Source organism: Mycteria americana, chromosome 13 (assembly GCF_035582795.1).
Source record: "Mycteria americana isolate JAX WOST 10 ecotype Jacksonville Zoo and Gardens chromosome 13, USCA_MyAme_1.0, whole genome shotgun sequence".
NCBI classification, from domain to species: domain Eukaryota; kingdom Metazoa; phylum Chordata; class Aves; order Ciconiiformes; family Ciconiidae; genus Mycteria; species Mycteria americana.
Genome location: NC_134377.1, coordinates 17,733,756 through 17,752,667, shown reverse-complemented (window position 1 = coordinate 17,752,667; position 18,912 = coordinate 17,733,756). Strand labels below are relative to the sequence as shown.

The 18,912-nt window shown below is 37.7% G+C and overlaps 1 protein-coding gene across 1 annotated transcript in view; it reads left to right on the top strand.

Moving 5' to 3' along the window:
- LOC142416356 (septin-2) overlaps positions 1–18,912 on the top strand; it is a 40,770-nt gene that overhangs the window by 15,122 nt on the left and 6,736 nt on the right. The window contains exons 8-12 of the mRNA XM_075515844.1: positions 5,958–6,059; positions 6,909–7,054; positions 8,134–8,217; positions 9,217–9,274; positions 16,476–16,569. Coding sequence (XP_075371959.1) covers positions 5,958–6,059; positions 6,909–7,054; positions 8,134–8,217; positions 9,217–9,274; positions 16,476–16,544 — 459 coding nt within the window. The 3' untranslated portion in view covers positions 16,545–16,569. The remainder of the gene's footprint in view (positions 1–5,957; positions 6,060–6,908; positions 7,055–8,133; positions 8,218–9,216; positions 9,275–16,475; positions 16,570–18,912) is intronic.

Sequence of the window (18,912 nt, the reverse complement as noted above, 5' to 3'; positions counted from 1 at the left end):
TTCATCTATTTTAGCAAGCAGCGCACCCCGATAGAGCAGGTTTTGAGCAAAAAGGTTTGTAACGAGGGCTCAAATCATCCTGAAATGCATGTAGTGGTAGATGTTTCAGACTAGCTCTCATTTAGTCCAGTGGACTGAATGCCCATGAATGGTGGGAGTGCATTAGATATGTTCTGAGAGTGTATCTTTAGGTTTAGTTTCATCCAAAAGAAACTTGGTTTGTGTACTCTGACTGTGCTGTGTGGTTTGTAGCAAAATGTGGTTAAGTCGGGGTGATTGGAAACTTGCTTTATAAGTGCACCCATGATACAAACTGAAACCCGTGATACAAACTAAAACAGTAATATAGAGGCAGGACAGTTGGGCTAATATATTAGCAGGATGCTCTTTGTAGCTCCATTGTTACAGAAAAATGTATGTCGTCTTGCATACGGGTTTTCCTACTAGGTTATCTGTTCATGTGAAATACCAGGACATACTCAGGACTGCATTGGAGAAAGGCTTTCCAGACAGTGGCACTAAAATAAATCTTTTTGCATTGGAAGATTTACTTGCTGTCGTGAATTTTTTTTTTTTTTTTTTTGCCAGACCTTTCCAGGACAGGCCAGCCTCTGCCAAATATGACGTCGTGAATTCTACAGGAATAAAGTACATATTTGTGGTTGTACAAGTTTGTACAAGGTTGTACAACTTTAAATCCAATTTCCATTTAATCTCGTCATAGAATAATCTGGCCAATGAATGTAAATATTTAATCTTTCCTGGTTTATCCTCTTTGATTCAGAATGACTTCATGCACCTTCTTAAAGAAAGAAATGGGTAGGTGGTGAGATTGAACCACCTCTCAGCATAATACAGTAAAATTTATTGAGATCACAAGCGTTTTTCAGGTTCTGTTGACTCAAAACCAGTACATTCAGTTGTAAAGTCTAACAGATTTGAACCCTGGAAAGCCTGTGAATTTTTACAAGTTTAATAATTTATGCCTTGAGTAGTATAGAGATAATTAGTACTTCTAAAATGCAGTCTGTACTTTGCACCAGAGTATGCAAACTTTTTTTCATGGTAAGATTGTATCTTAATCTCTTGTATTATATCATAATATCATTTTGTACTGCCACTTTTTGATTTTGCTGACAGATTTTTGCTGATTTTGATGACAGATATTTTGATTGTGATCCTCTGGCTTCCAGTAGTCCTTTAGAATGGTTATTGGATCTTTATTCCAAGGGCTTTTGTGTGGAGGTATTTTTCTGTTTTCTTGAAGAGGGAATACAGCTTTATTTAACTGGGAAAATAGTATAGTTAAAATGGTGCTTACAAAAGAGCACCTCAAAACCAGCGCTGAACTCAACCTAAATTCAGAGGGTTTGTTTGGGTTTTTTTGGGGTAGACAAGTGCCACAATCAAAGGTGTGACTGTGGTTTATGTAGGCAACTACAATTTGGCAAGGTGAGGTGCTGCTGCCATTGCTGTTGTGTATAAAGCTCCGTGATGTAAGAAAACTTGCCCAATAAATGGACTAAATCCTCTGTATCTGAGGAAATTTAAAGTGGGGACAGTTGTGATTCTCTGAACCTTGTCTGCAATGTAGACAAACATTCACTGAAGGGGGGGAGAGATATTTATACAAAAATGTTCAGCTTTATGATGAACTAGGTGAAAGGTGGGGGGGGGAAAGGTCATTCACTGAGGTAGAAGGGACTTCTAGATCTTGCTGGGAGAAATTCTGTCCAGGCTCTTGAGCTTTTATTTTGTTCCTCCACAAATGCTATGAGGAGATGACAGGTACTGTGGGCAAATTGAAAGAACTCATAGGGAAATAAAACAGAGATGTGGCTGCTTATGCTGGTTTTACTGCTTATCTTTTTCTGTGGCTGTACTGACTTGGTGAAAGATTTTTATCTGATAATAATATTGTTTGTGGAGCTGCTACTTTTTGTAAAGGAACTGTATTTGATCTTTCAGCAGTGTACTTCAGGCTCAGTTTTCATAGGTACTTATTTTTTGGTTCAGCATTTGGTAGCAGAATGATGATGAAAGATTTGAAGCAGGCATTTAAGTGGAACATTAATTATTTAACAATATAATTCACTGGGAATCTGAATGTTCTGCTTTGTCAGTTCAAATACATAAAATAAACTGATATAAAATAGGTTCTAGCTACAGTCATCTTTCACAAAGCAGTTCTTGGGTGAAATGAAGAGGAACGTACTCTTACCAGGTTTCAGTACTTGCTGTAATTGTTTTGAGACTTTCTTCTATGCTCCTTTTATCTGCTGCTTGGTGGCCTCTCTTAGGGTCAAGCATAGCATAGTGCACGTGCTGTCTGACATTTGCTTCTGTGTATTGTTAACACCGGATTTTAGCTGAAACATGGCAGTAGTGCAAGCAAACGTGTTTCCCAATGTGAATTTGGAATTGCTTATTTTTCAGTACAGTTCTGTAGGTGATCTTAGATTGAAGGTTTATGATGTATGTTTATTGTGGAAGATGGAGATGAATCCCAGTTTATGTATCCTGTGATGAACAGATTCATTTAAAGGCAACTTCTCGTGACCATGTTCAGTGCTAATCCATGTCTAGTTCTTTCTAGTTTGAGCAAGTTACTTTTCACTAACTAGTCTTTAAAACAGTCTTGACTTACATATATGGACACCACATTTATGCATTGGCTAAATATAATGAGATGAATGGCACTTATGCTGTAGTCTGAGGGAGTGGTTAGGAAGCAGGTAAACAAGTCTTCATGATTTTTGTACTGCTGGCAAAGGTCACTCTATGAACTGAGCTTATACTAAGTCAAATGTATAATGTGGTTCCAAAGCTTTGAAAGTCTAGCTACTGTATATTGTTCTAACTCAAAGCATCTTGGCTAACAGAATCTCTATCAAGAATAAGAATCAAAATCCTGCTTTGCTGACGCAGCTTGAAGTCTTTTTTTTTTTTTTTAGATGTTTCTGCCATTTGGCCATCAATCTGAAGTAAAATGTTTTTGTTTTGCCACTTTGGACTAAGCAGCAAGATTAGTTTGTGGTGCTTGCAAAGGAAACCCAGCTTGGAGTAATTCCTGTTTGGTCTTTCTGGAATTCAAAGTTATTTTTTAAAACTCTTGAGTGGGAAGAAATGCAAGGCAGTTTCACAAGCTGTGCCATGCAAGGCTGCTAAGGAAACCTGCTCAAAAGAATGACTTCATGAGAGGGGAACTAATACTTTGACTTTTTTTTTAATTTCCCATGGGAAGGCTAATCTTTAGGAACACAGAATCCTCTGAGGCCAATAAAATTCAGATTTGAAGAAGCAAATGCTGTTTCATTGTTAGGACCATAAAATACAGTTTGTTTTTATTGCAATTCTTTTTCCTTTCAGGAAAGCACTAGGTTTAACAGCTGTAATATATTATTCTAGCACCCCTTGTTGTTGGCTTTCCCGTTATTGTTTCACTTGCATTTTATCTTTAAGATCTCAGCCAGGTTAAATATGCTTTCTTGTTTTATGCAGCTACTTAAAGGCATCGCACTGCCCCACCTATCTCAGCTGCGCATCTTTTATTATCATTTGGTGGCAATTTAGTTATCTTCCATTTTGCAAAACAGTAACAACAAGCATTGATTTAAATGTAATTGTGCGAATGTAGCTGTTAATTGCCTATTGGCAACACTTGTGCCCAAATTTCTTTTTTCTTTGAAAAATATTGCTCTCTGTGTTGGTGGGGGCTCATAATATTTTATTCAGTGTGTGCGCGTGTGTGAGTGCGGGGGATGTTTCTATACCTGGCAGGAAAACATTGTCATGGGAATAACTGTGGTTCGTACGTGGTCATTCCTCTTCTAATGATATGAGGGATTGTTTTAGTTTAAACAGCTGCTTAATAATCAAGCTCTGGTTGGACAAGTTTTATTTATACCGTAGCTATTGGTTGCCGTCAGAGGATCGAGGAACCCAACGATACTATGGGAAGGCTCATTGAGACTTCTCGTCCATTTGAAGTCTGGTTGTGTTTGTCTTATCTAGTTACTGGCCAGTGATATATGTAGTAGTGACAGCACAAGTCCTTACATAGGCTTTTCTGAATGTTTTTATTATTACCCCCCGCCGATTTTGCCCAGACTTTGTCTACTGGAAGAGTTCATTACTGCAGTAGTGCTGCTGCTTCGGTCAGGTGCCGGTTGTGGGGTTACAGTTGCAAGTCGTTAGGCAATACTAATCTGGGACGTCTGCACGGTTAACCTTTTTCTGCTGAGATGTCCGAGATCTTTGAAGAGAGTTATTGTGGAATCTCAGCATTCTTCATGCTCTCCTCATACCATCGCACTTTCTTTAGTGAAAGAAAATCTTGTCAGTGCATTTGATGGGATTTGTGACTTAGATGTTTTTAACAGTATGGCAGTGGAAGCATTCTCTTCAGTTTTGAAGAAAGGATTGACTTGTACCACCTTTTGAAACTGCCAAGGGCCTGGAGTTGTGCTAGCTGCTTACCCCTGCAGTGATTTCATTAGGAAAAGAATGTATACAGAATACAGATAGTGTATTTTCTATGTTAGTGTCAGACATTAGTGACAATAAAGAAAACTGTTTATGGATGGTTTTTCTCTTAGTGGATTTTCAATAACTTTCTCCAGTTTAAGTGGATAATAAGCTTTTGTCTTTCTGATTCAAGAGACAATAGGCACACTTAAATTTTTGTACATATCAAATACACAAAAATATACTTGGACATGAGCTGCATGGTTTTGATGCTGTAACTAATGAATCCCTTTTACAAATTCATTGCTTTTACTTATTTTTTTCATATTAGCTTTACTTCGGTTTCGTCTGCTTCTGCATTATCCTCCATGTAAATCTTCTGGGTTTTTTTAATGATTTACGTGCTATGTTTTCTAAAAATGCATTTATCTTTTGTGCTTTTTAAAAAATCTTTAAGCCTGTGTTATTTGGCAGTTTGGACATGGAGTCAAGTGTATATTTGTTAGTCTTCAAAAAGTGCTCTGCAAGAGTGCATTGTATCACAAATATTTTTAGTTATGCAGCTAACATTCATAGCAAATAGTGTTGTAATTCTGATGTTTATTCCCCAAGTACAGCTACAGGTTGTTGTCTGAAGGCCTTGATTGCATCTTGATATGTTTATTTTAAATCTCTTCTATATCACTGCACAAAAATACGCTAGTTAAGGTCATATACCAAGAAACATGCATTAGGAATGTCACAAAATGCATTTGTCAGTGAGTCTGTTTCTCTTTGAGTGGACAGCCAGGTGAGCTGCTGTTCGTGGTTAGCCGTGTCAGATTTTGCAGATTGTATCACAGGTAGATTACAAGCAGTTTAATTCAGGGGTAATTTCAGCAAATGTTTTGGCTGCTTAAAATGCCTGTTAGTAAGCTCTTTAAAAGAGAACCTCTGCAGTTCGCAAATCTCAGCAATGTTTTTAAGATACTTTGTTTTGCAATAGAAAAATAAAATCTTTAAAATCCAGCCAGGTCTAGTGTAGGCTTCCTTCCTCCCTTCATGATTCATTTTAAGGATGTGATTGATTTCCCACTTAGTATTCCTTTCTTACATCTCAAAAACATGTCGGTTGCTTGCTGAATGCTTTTATACCTTGAACTGTTCTTTCCAGGATATTTATGGACTTGAGGTTCAAGTCTCTATTGAATGAAGAAAAATGAAAACTGCTGGCTGGTTTTTTTTTTTTGCTTCACAAGTAGAATGAAATTAATGCCATGTAAGATACTCTTGTAGGATATAAACTAATTTGGTAGTATATAAACTCAAAGCATAAGTAATGGCAATTTCTGATAATGATTTTTTCTAAGCATTGTCAAACTACTTAAAGCAGAAAAACATTCTGAGTTTTCTAGATGTGACAGACTGGTAAATCAATTGTATATATTTTTAACTTAATGCCTCTTCAATGAAATAAGAATTTATTATTCTTCCTTTTTTGTAAACTTCAGGTTCTGGATGAGATTTCTGAACATGGGATTAGGATTTATCAGCTCCCTGATGCAGATTCTGATGAAGATGAGGAGTTTAAAGAACAAACCAGAGTTTTAAAGGCAAGTTTCACTCCTAATTTATTATTTTGCTGCAGTAGTTCTTCAAGCTTACAGTATGCTTAAAGGTACTTTATTCCTTTATAACGTGTTGAAAATTCAAGTTTTCTTTGGATGTTGACTTTGAATTATAATCCTTTTTATTCTAGTCTCTGCTTCATCAGAATTCCAAATGTAGTGTCGTGACTTTCTTTTCTTTTAAATGTAAGCAACTCTTCACCAAGAACTGTGATTTGCAGTCTATTTTCCAACTCAAACCTTTTAATGTGCAAGCAAAGAGAGAGAATGTGTGCGTATTATGTTTGCTGTACTAATTAACAACTTTCCTCTCATTAGAGCAGGTAATAAAGGTTTTACTGAAGTCATTTCCTCTTTGTGCTGTGATACTTGCAAAGGTGCTTGAAGAATGTATCTGAAATTCTCTCTCTAGCTACTTTAATCTGTATCTGAAATATGTTTCTGTTGGCCGTTTTCCATGCATGATGCTATGTCAGATGACACATTATGCCCAAACTGTACTTCAACAACAGTCAAGTGTTCCTAAAGCAAAGCGTCATTTCCTTTTGTGCCTCTGTTAAGACAAACTGATCCTAACAAAACCACAGGTGTTAATAATGAGAGCTTGCATTGCCTAGAATAGGATTTGTTGGTTTTCTGATGTGGAAGGATTTTGGTAGAGTGCATTTGTCAACGTTTCTTTGCCCCCTCTCCTGTCCGTTACTTAAAAGTCTTTGTGCTTTCTTTAAAAAAACAACAACAACAACAAAACCCCAAAACAAAACCCAACAAAATACAAAAGAAGTAACAAGTCAAAAAGCAGAACGGTAACTTGTTTTGCTCTGTCTCAACTAGGCTAGCATTCCTTTTGCTGTTATTGGATCCAATCAACTTATTGAGGTGAAAGGGAAAAAAATCAGAGGCCGTCTGTATCCCTGGGGAGTTGTTGAAGTCGAAAATCCAGAGCACAACGATTTCCTTAAACTGCGCACAATGCTGGTGTGAGTAATGGTAAAATTATCCCATCTCCTGTGGTGACATAACTGATACAATGACTAGAGGGTTAGAAGAACATGAACTCCTTAATTCAAAACTAGCTCTGATGGCCACGTAGAGTGACTTTTTATTGTGTGTCCCCCCCTGAGCTTGTTTTCCTGCTGTAATCCTCTGATCTCTGACTTCAGAAAATATTTTCTATATTTTACGTTGTCAGATACATGTGACAGTTTTTATGCCGTATGTGAACTGATTTGTGGCTTTACATGTGAATTGAAGTTTTCTTATAGGGCAGCGGGTGGGGCAGAGAGGCTTTTAAAATATTACTCAAAGCAGTTGATTAAACTATGAGGAGTATTCTAAAGGCAAAGCTCAGTTTTCTTGGTAGTATAGGAAATCTTATGTTAAATATGATACCCCGCCCCTTTATGACTTTAGCTGATGTGGATATTCCGCTTGTGTAGATGGTTTTAAGTAATTTTTTTTTTTAATAACGTCTCGCTATTGTTGGAAATTGAATTCCATTGTGTGTGTCTGATTCCACTCTCTGCTGGGCAGGGATTGCCCTCTGCTGGTCTTTGGTAGCAAGCATTTTTTTCTTTTTTTCTTTTCTTTTTTTTTTTTTTTTTTTTTTTTTTTACAATTGAAAATTATTAGGCAATGTCAGCTGTTATGTGAGCCAAGGAGCTCCACCTAGTTCTCAGGGACAAATTATACTTAATAGCACTTAAGAGTCAAAAAATACTTTGGGAATTAAAGTATCTTTCTGAATAACTGTCTTTGCAAGGTTCTTAACACTGCAAAGACTGGTATAAACAACTCCTATAAAGTAATTAGTGAACAAGAGGAGGGCAGCATACTTTGGGTCTTTGAAGAATATTGGTGGGAGGGCACCTAAGTATCAATTAAAGACCAGTAAACACAAAAGCAGTGTTCTGGCTGGCTTTATGGCAGGCTTGGTCTGTAAGGAGTATTTTTCCAGTAAATACATCCATTATATAAAACAAAAACAGAAGATAAAAGAGTGTTTTTCTTCCCTTTGACAAGAAGGACAAAGTGTTCAATAGCCCTTTGCATGTTCTAGAACGCACATGCAGGACCTGCAGGAGGTGACCCAAGATTTGCACTATGAGAACTTCCGTTCGGAGAGGCTAAAACGAACTGGCAAGTAAGTGTGTGCTTTTCTTTCTCCACTGTGATGTTGAACTTGCTCTTCCTCCTAACTAATCCCGCCTGTAACTAATTATTTCTCATGAGATTTCAATCTATGGAGTTACTGAAATTTGTATGAAACGTTGTTCTTGAAGAGGAATGATATCTAGCGAAGTGCCGTGCTTACAAACAGCTGTTCTTGGTTTTGTATCTGTTCCCTCTTCTCTATGCTTCTAATTGGAATGTGCATAAAGTAGTAGTGGGCTGCAAGCAAGATAGGTTTTTATCTAATGATGTCTACTTGGAAAAAATAAACTCTAGTGGGCACCTTTTAAATAGGCCGCAACCTATCTAATTAGGTAGGATGTTGCTTCTCCAGTTATTGCAGGACTGCCATGGTGGCTGTTCTCTTGCTCCTTCATATATAGCTAGAGAGAGAGAAGGTTTAGACCAAACAATCTTTTTTTGGTAATGTGCGTGTGTTTTGTGGTTTTTCGTGGTGTGGGGTTTTTGTTGTTTTTTCTTGTTAGGTGTGGTGGTGGTGGTGGTGTTTTTTTTTTCTTGGTAAACTTTCTGTCCTGGGCAACTTAATGCAAAAAATTTGCATCTACCTGTGCTGCATCTTTTTTGACAGCAACTTACTCTTGTCCCCACTTTACTTGTTCTTTAAGTATTCAGCCAAGCATTTTGATCTTAAAGAAAAAAGAAATAGCCTACACAGCTTTTTAATGGTTGATTTTTATACCATTTATAGATAGTGGAGGGAATCTCTTGATTAGAATAAATGGCAAAAAATCCCCATAGCAGTGAACGGAGACTGAATAACAGGAGTCTATGAGGTAAAGATGGCGTTTTAGAAAAGGGAAGCATGGGTTTCAGAATGTCCTAATTTCCCCTGTGCAGAAGCATGTAGGCTTTGTTGTTGTTGTATTAGCTGAAGTATGAGCCTTGAATCTGTTCTTGGAGACTTTTACTTCTGTATTTTACACCATCAATGTGTTCTTTTGTTCAATAGGCCTGTTGAAGAAGAAGTGGTAGACAAGGATAGAATCCTCCAGCAGAAAGAGGCTGAGGTAAGAGTGAGCTTCTAAAACTCTTGCTCTTTAATATAACATGCAGTGTTCCCATTTCAGTATTCTACATCAACTACTGCCTACAGAGTGTAAGATCGGAGTTGTGAAAAATGACAGACCTAATCTGAACATAGAAGTTGCCCATACAAAGTGTTTCCTTTATAGTCACTTGCATACTGCGGATGGTAGGTAGCATGTGGAGTCTCGGTTGTAGGCAGGGTATTTATCACTTCCAGTTTGCATGCTGATTTTCCATAAGGATAGTTGCTATTTTTAAAGTATTTAAATCAATTTATGTTTGTCAGCTACATGTGCTGCTTTAAACATAGTATGTTGGGGTAGATTGATAGTCTAATGTAGTTTCAGATGTGCATGGCTTACTGCAAGCATGTTACCAGTAAATTTCTTCTTACATCTTGTGGCTATGGAGTGGAAAAAGGTTGTTGTCCTAAAAATCCCATTATATAATTAATGTGTGTGTCTTTTCATCTTAATCTTGACTTACAGCAAAACTCATAGTATTTCTGTTGTACCAGTGAACTTACAGATTTGGTGTGTTCAATCTCTGATTTCTTACTCTGGTCTCAAGTTATGAGTAGGCCTTTCAACTTAACATTTTTATGCTAAAGTTCTAAAGATTCAGAGATTTTTAGCCTAGTATTTAAATTCAAGTAGTACACTGCCAATGCTTATGACTGCTTGCATTGTGAAAACTTAAGACTTGCTGCCAATCAGAAGATAGTGTTTTTTCTGTTTATCCTTCTTTTATCCAGTTCAGCTTGGATCCAAGTCCACAAATGCAGGAAGGCATGATTTAAAAGATCAGGGCATGTATGCAGTGATTTGGAGTAAGAAATAAAAAACTACAAGCGGTTTTGTGTGTTTCTGAGGTGAAAGATTCAGACTCCCATACATGGAAACTTTTGAAATATAGTTACTTCGGTCTGTGCATTTTCTTTTTCCTTTATAGCATCCATATTTAAAAATAGCTAACCCTGGTTAGGTATTGGCTAACCCCAGCATGTTGACATAAATAGCAAAAAACTTTCCTAAAAGGAAATGCAGAAGCAGCTGATTATCACCATAACTAGTAGTTAATAATATGAATTACTGGAGATTAAAGGGGCTGCATCTTTATCACTGTATAACTTCATTTCAGTAACGTAAGCACACTTGATGGCCATGCACGTATGAGAGTGGAATTTCGGCAAGTGTTCTGTACACAAATTAACTGCTTCCCACTTACTGACGTGTGTGCGAAACAACAGTAGAGCATCAGCTGATAGCCAGGAATACTAGCTGCTTTGAAAATGTCAAGAGCGTTGTTTGGAAATGTTTTGTGTTTTCTTTTCTTCTTTTTCCTAATGCTTCCAAGATTCAGGCAGTAGACGTAGAGAATTTAAGTCATAACTGTTTCTCCTGGTATTTGAACTATATGAAATGTACATGTCTAGTAGTTAAGTAGAAACTTGGGTATCCTTGTAGAACTATTTGTCTTAAGGCGTACGTCTGAAAACGTTCTCCTATAGCTGTTTCCCCTGGAAACTGTTGATACGGCAGGCACATTATTTTATACTGGTCTATTCTTTGTGACCAGTATAAAAGACCACTCTTTGTGAATGTATGTATAGTATTTTTTATGTATATATGTATGTAATGTATTTTTTTAATATAGTATGGTTAAAGGGCTGAAGTCTTGAATTGCTTGGAGGACAGTCTCTGAAAGTTTCCTCTGGGTCTATTCATCTCTGAGTAACTGCTGCTGAAGTTGCAGAGGATTAGGTTAGAACTTGAAAAAACAAATAGACTTTTAACTTCTGCGTTCTATTGTCCCAAAGAGATCAAGAGGCTTTGCTGAATCTTCTGTAGATAAGCCGGTATGAAATCCCTTCATCTCCATATCGTTCCTAAGGTTCAGACTGGGAAAAGTCTGGGGAGGAACGAGGCACAGAGGAAATGGGCTTGCATTCCATGGCCTTCGCAGAGAAAACAAATATCCATTTCCCCTCCTGTTTTGCATTCCCATCAGTAACGGTGCTTGGAGTTCTATTTACAGTTTTGTGAGGTTTATATAACCTTGGAAGGAATGAATGCTTGGGCTAGTGCCAGGATCATCTTTTTCAAGGCATCACTTTTGCTAAATGATCTTTTATTATGCCAAAGGATGTGGTCCCCAGTTCAGCAATTTGGAGTTGCTAATCTATCGTTTTGGATTTATTACTCAGTCTGGTTGTGCCTTTGCTCGTTTGCAAGTGATGACCTGTTTTTCTGAGCTGGGAAGTGAAAATAAGAATAAAGGTACCCATGTTCCTTACTATAAATATGCTGCAGTTCAGATTATTTTGATGTTGTAGTGTAAATGGGTACAAACTTCAAGTTTGTAGTGTTGTGCCGTATTCTTCCTACTCTGAAAATATCTTGTAATAAAAACCTTTCAAAGTTTTGAGAGGCAATAATTCCAGAAAAATGTGAAGGCCATGATTACATGAAAACAGCAAGGAACAAGCTTCCTTCTGATTTTTCCAGTGAGCTACTCTGAGGCTTTGGGCAAACCCCTTTGCTCTGCTGTCTTCAGTGGAGTTGGTCAGCAGTAGGCTGAATATAGTAGAATTAACCGCAGAGTTGAAATTGTTTTCTCACTGCACCCCACTTTCTGAATGTGTTTAGCCCGTTGGCAGATGAGGTGAAGAGCCCTGGTTCCGTATGGGAGTCGGGGAGGGGGGGGACAGCCTGCAGTGGCCTGGGGTCTCGGGGCTCAGGGTGTGATGAATGTGTGCGGGCAGCTGCCTGGTGTTGCAGGTATTTGCGTAGGTGTGTTCTTGAAAGATAAGGTGAAAACTTTATGTGGAGAGACAGCATGACTGCTGGTGAAGGCCTGCAGACCCGAGAGAAATAAAAACAGCTCTAAGGTTTAATTTGTGTTGGGGAATGCTGTTGCCTAGGGCGGGGGGAGGGAGGCATGCTTTATGCAGAATGCTTCAGCCTTCTTCGGTGAAGCGATGTAGTCTCAGTCCTGGGAGAACATCATGAGGAGAAAACCCTTAGTAAGCAATTAGCAATGGGAATCCCTTGGGAGCTGGAGTGAAGAACAATTTTTTTTTTTTTTTTGAGTAATTGCTTTTTTGGTTCTTTGAAGGAACAATGCTCGCTGCCCAAGTAGTGTGATGGCTGTGGCCATAGTCACTTCTGCTATTTGTAATGTCAGTGTGTCCTGTCGAAGACATTTATCTCGATGATAGCCCCTTTTCCAGTATAGTAACTTTGTCAGGAGTATTTTTCTTGTCTTCAGTTAATAAGATTAGTTGCACTCTTTGGTATTGGAAGTATTTTTAACCAACAGTGACTGTCATGGGAACATTCTGATGTACTAGAAAATCCACGGTCTACAGTTTTCCATCCTGCCCTATTCTTGCAGCCTCTTCCCTTATGAACTTTCTTATGTAAAGGCATGGGCAGAAATAATCGTACTTGGTGTGGGGAGGGGAAGCGTGTCAGTGGGAAGTAGATACTGTTCCTTTTTGGACATTTCTTTTTCCTGTGATGTCTGCAGGGTTGTCACTGACAAGCCGCTCACCTTGTTCAGACGGTGTACGTCTGAACCCGTAGTACGTGTTGGTATTCTGGGCAAAACACACTACAGATGAAATCTTGTAGGTAAAGCAAAGCTGTGTGTCTGTGGTTTCTGTTCATGGCGTGGAACCATTAGGAAGCTGTATGGTTCACTTTTAACTCTGTAACCTTAACTCTCATTTTAAATGTTTGTTTCCTTTCCACGTTGCTACAGTAGTTACCTGTAGTCAGTACCCTGTAGCTACATGATAGTTTGAAGTAAATTTTAGTCCTGACATGATAAGTAAACTAAGTGGAGTTTATACTGAGGTTAAGTTTACTCTTTTGATTTTTGTTATCTGGGAATTGACAGGAATTGTTTGTTTTAACAGATTTCCAAATGTTGTTCCCTAGCTTCCTTTTCATCATGTGCATTGACCCTATGTTATCGTGTTGTAGTATTCTTTCTTTAGGGGATGAATGCAAGTTCCCTGCAGAATATATTCGTGCTGCCTTTACAAGTGAGAGGGTTTACTGCTGAGCAAGATCAAAGTCACGGTATGCCCTTGATGCTTGCAATCCCCAACAGCGAAGGGAACACAGATGTTGATATGACATCAATTTCAATCTTCTGTGTGATCTTTTACATTCGCCTTTGTTAAGAGGAAAGATTGTTTCTGGCTATGCTTTCTGGTCTAGTAAGGTGAAGACACAGCAGTTGTTTTTAGCTTGTATTGTAGTGTGTAGGAATGGTTCTTATGTCCTGTCCTCTACTTGAAGAGGAATTGTGGAAGAGACTGACATGGTTACCACTTTGAGTACAATACAGCTTGATTCTTTTTTTTTTTTTTTTTTTTTTTTAGTTTTAATTTTAATTTTACACTTGAGCTGACAGGATTCTTACTGTGCAAATGATTTTCTCTCCAAGATATTTATGTGTGTTTTCTCTAAGTTCAGTTATTACCTCTAACTTTAGCCCTGTAGTTATGCAGCCAGGTTTTAGTGTGTGGTATCTATCATTACCCATAGACTGTCTGCTAAAAATACGTAATGAAACTGATAGTTGTGAGTTTGCTTAGAGCTCTTGAGAAGCCACAGTTTTACAGCAGAAAGCAACTATTCTGGATTGTTTGCATATCAAATGCTCAACAAAAACCAAACCAAAATGCTGATGCAGCCCAGGATGCAGTGAAAAAGATAAGTGTGCTTGAGTACCTTTTTATTTTTATTTTCATTTTCTTTCTTTATGTTTTTTTTTGCCAACTTTCCTTATGAAAAGGAAACTTCAATGACTACTTACCTACTAATGGCCATAGAAGACAACAGTGTGCCTGGATTTTTAACAGGCTTTGTGCCTGAAAATTTTTCTACTGAATTATACTAAAATAGCTTCAGAAACTTGCCATTATTTAGCTAATGGATGAGACTAACACTCCACCAGTAGATCTCAAAAATACATGAAAATGGAAAAGGAGAATCTTCTTGCAATCTTAACGTTAGAGCAGAGTAGGTCTCCTAGTGCTTTTGCCCTACCTTACATTTGAGTCATATGCAGCATCGGATTTCTTTCATGGTGTGGGCATATTTTTATCAATTAAGGTTAAGAAAACGTGAGACTCGATGCTGTATTTAAGTCTTAAAATATGATGTTGGCTATTAGCAGAATGCTGCGTTTGAGCAATCACCATAATACACATGCAGCAGTATCTTCCCCTGTGATTACTGAATGGTTTCTATTTTGGGACTGTTTCATGGCTCAGCTTGGAGTGCTCTTGGGAAAGCTCAAGTAGGCGAGTTTCCAAAAAGCTAGTTTTATTCTGATGGTAAATCTGCAGAGAGGCAGTTCAAAAGACCAGGTGTCTTACATTTTTACAAGTTGATCTTTGAAACTTTTCTCTTTTCTTGGACCATGGAATCAATGCAACTCTCATTTCTGAGACTTTTTGCTTTTTCTTCCTCCTTCCTGCAGCATTATGCCATCTGTTTGATCAGAAGCTTTTTGTTTTAAGTGTGTAGCAGAAAGATGTAGATGGGTATGTAATAATCATCACAGTTAGCTGTATCTCGCACTGTTCCTGTGTGAATCTCCTTTTGTCAGAGTGTATCTATGCTGCAGTCACAGGAACCTTCATTGGCCTCTACTGAACCCTGTGGTGCTGCAGCGAGAGGACAGGTACCAGTATAGGAGCCAGCTGGTTTTAGGCAAGCTCTGTTATCTCTGGCTATGCTGCAAGCTCTGCACTTCAGCTTCTTACTCTTTCTGAAATCTGTATCTGAGGCCAGACAAGAGAGTGATACAGGCATCTGCAGTTAATTTTTCCCTGTTCTGTGATGTTTCTTTCAGGTTTTTTTTTTTTTTAAAAACCAAACAGCTCAACACCACATACATGTAGTCAAGCATTTATCACATTCTTTTGTATTGAATCTGATGGAGTAACTAGTGTCACAATAGCTAATGTGGTTGACTGGATGAAAATACAGTATACTTGTTTAAACATAGCAGTGCTTTTGGAGTTGAAGAGGTGTCTGTCGCCTGTCCGTCCGTCCCCTGTGTCGTGTGTCTTCGTGTGTGTGTGTGTGTGTGTGTCCCTGAAAATAAATGAAAGCAATTCTCTAGCTACTTTTTCCTAAAGGGAGAAAAAAAATGGATACATTAAAAACTACACAGTTATTCTTAGAATAATGAAAACTTGCTATACAAGCCTCAGTTTATTACATGATCTCCAGTTTGAGATGGACTTGTATTTTATACAATGTGCATGGAAATTGCAGCCTGTTTCTTTCCCAGTTTGTAAGATAGGGCACTTGCAGTTGTGTATGTGGAGCTTCCCCACCTGCATCTGGAAGGAAATACCTAGTCATTTGTAAACCAAATTAGAGGTATTTGCATATACACTTTGAAAATCTGAATTAGTGTTTCTTATTCTTTCTTAGGAACATTTATTTAAAGTAATGTTAGTTTTTGGGGAAAAAAAAAAGGGCATTATATATAACTGGCCTTTTATGAGATGGAAATTAACTTATAAGTGTCATAAGAAAATGCCTTTAAGAAAACAGTTATTTCCAGGAAGGGTCACTGTTCAGATGTAAAAATATTGGTGCTTAGTATGTTTAGTCTGTCTTTCCAAATTTTGTAAATATCTTTCTGATTTGCTTTTGAAGTAGTTTTTAAATTCTGTCTGCATGTTTGGCTGTTAACTCTGCAAATTTTTAGCAACAGTATCTGGTTAGCCACAAGATGAGTGGTCATACATGATGATGGCTTTGAGCACTTGAATCAGAACAAAGCTGCTTCAGCTCGCTCAAGCAGTGTATCTCTGTACATACATAAAGGGCGTGTTTTCTTTATTGTAGATTAAATGTTAATTCATAGGTCTGCAAGCCTCAGAAGATTTGGATTTTATTGCTTAATTTTCATTGTAAGTATTCTTACAAATCTTTTGTGAAAGTTAGATGTAATGCATTAAAGAATCTGAGATGGGAAAAACAGAGTGTTTTTTTAATTCAGTCATGTGAATTAATCTAACATTTCCAACATATAAAGAGGCAAACTGGATCTGTGTTCTACTGTGGAAGAAAAAGATTTAAAGTTTCCTGGATTTTGGATTCTTCATGAAATTGTTTTACATGCGTGGGTGTCTTTCTCTTACAGCTGCGCCGCATGCAGGAGATGATTGCACAGATGCAAGCCCAAATGAGGATGAAGCCTGGTGATGATTAAGATGCTTAACATCTGGATGCATCAGGTATGACTTTCTGACTTGTTTACTCCTCTTACGTAAGATTTTCACAATAAGCATTGTTAATTTTGCACTTTGGACTTGCTTTTACAGTACTTACAGAAAAAATTGAGTGATGTTATGGGTAGACTAGAAAAAAAGATCTATACAGATGTTACCTTTCCAGCTGTTTTTAAGACCTGTAAATGCTTACCTTCAGTGCCTTATTTTTGGATTGTCTGGCTTTGTTTCTGTTAGCAAAAGCTGCTCAGAAAATTAATTTGACTATATATAAACAAAACGTAGGGTGTTTTGGGGTATGTAGGCTGCTGAATTTATAGCAGTTTTTTCAAAGAACCAAACAATTTTAGACAGACTGGTTACGTGTACTGAATACAGACTCCCTTGATGTCATATATGATATATTAGGTGGGATCAGAGTGAGCGAAGAAAAAAAATTCTTGTAGCAAATATTCATGCTTTCTTCAGAATGCAGCTCTTCTGGCATAATTTTTCTTTTAAGTGCAAGAATAAAAAATAGAAAGATATGAGGAGTCTTGTTGCTTAATACTTCAGTTTAATACTCTAGTTGTGATTGCTGGTCTTCTGGAATGTAAAGCTTGAATAAAATGGATTATATTATCCCTTATGACCTTGTGGCAGCTGCCAACATTCCAAGCCTAAAATAAGGAGATTTTTTGTTGCCTTTATTTGAACCTTCAGTCTTCCTGTTTATGTTTAAAAAAAAAAAAGCCTCCTAAGGAATAAACTTATTCACTGGATTCCTATTTAAGCAGATGTTGATGGTTTTACTGGTATGTGCACTGTGATCTTTGAGTGAAGAGGTTAAGGGGGGATAAGAGTAATTCAAACTCAGGTTTCTTACTGTCACAATTCCAAGTCTTGCAGATAGAGGAGTCTTCACATCATGTCTTCCAACTTTCATACTAAGATACATTTTCCCAGAGCTGGAAATCTAAACACTGAGGATAATTTTGTGGCTGACCATGCAGTGTATGCGATAGCAGCATCTGACATAAAGCTCTCACTTCCCCCGACAGGAGCTGGTAGTTATGCAGCCTGTTAAATATTTTAGTCTGAACTGAAGGTCCCAAGTTTTCATGGTGACTTTGTGATCATATGGCCAAACTCTGACTGCTTATGAAAATGGCTGTTTGATTTGATGCAGAAAACCTTATGTAGTGTAAATTATTATTACTGCTTTTTGCAAAGGAGCTCAATTCTTTCTGCGACTTACAAATCACATTTAATCACATGGCATCCTTTAAACTGATACTTGGTAAGAAAAAAACCACCCTAAATCTAACAGGCTTGTCCATAGTTGTTGCTTGCGGAATGCAGGATGGCAAAGGATACAAATATATTCCGAGCTCTTTCTTCAGTTCCGAGGTACTGGATTTGCTGTGAAATCAGTATCTGAGGGCTAGCAGGATGCAGTATTCCCACTAATGGTTAGCCAGTAATGGCACCAGAATTCCCTGTGTTTCACAGCTTCTGGCAATACTGGATATGGTATTTATAAAACCAAAGTGGAGCATGGTTTGTCCCAGGCTGAATTTGCAGCCACGGATACGTACGTAAACAGAGTTCTGAGCGTGCTCATGTGCGTCCAAGTGAAATGTTATTTTGTAGATACTTTACATTGCTGATCTGGAATACATCTTGGGCCACTAAATGTGTGAAGCAGGAGAGCTTTGCAGATTTAACTAAGCGTCCACATGACCTTGTTGTGATTTAGTTTGAACTAAATCTTAGGAAAGTTAGTTGGTCCAAAATACTGAATGTGAACAAATTTGAGAAGGATTTGAATGAGATATTCCTATGTGGAGGTCCTGCTGTTTCTTTGGAATCTGCTAAACTACGTTTCTGCAGCTGCTGTGGAAATCATATTGTTTGATAGATTGCTTTCAGGAAAGAATTTTGAAATTCCTTTCAAAAGCATTTCATATTGGAGTATCTAAATAAAGCTAAATCCGTTTTAGTTTTTGGTAACTTATTCCACCCCTCCAATCCTTCATTTGAACTGTCAAATATAAGAAGTAATAAGCTCCTACACTTTAAAGCAGTGACTTGCATTTTAGAAGTAAAATCTGAAAAATCAAGCTTGTCTTGAAGTCCCTTGAGATTTTGATTGATAGACTTTTAGCGTAATTTGTTGGCTAATATGCACCGTCAGAACTGCAACTGCAGTCCTGCTAAACCAGAGTGTTGCTGTATGATCCTGTCAGCATGTTGAAGTGAATCCTCACCTAGAACTTAGCCTTAGGGAAGTTTGTCTCATGCATGTTAACTGACTTTGCAGTTTAGGAGGAATGATGATTTCAACCTCCAGATGTATTTGCTGTATTT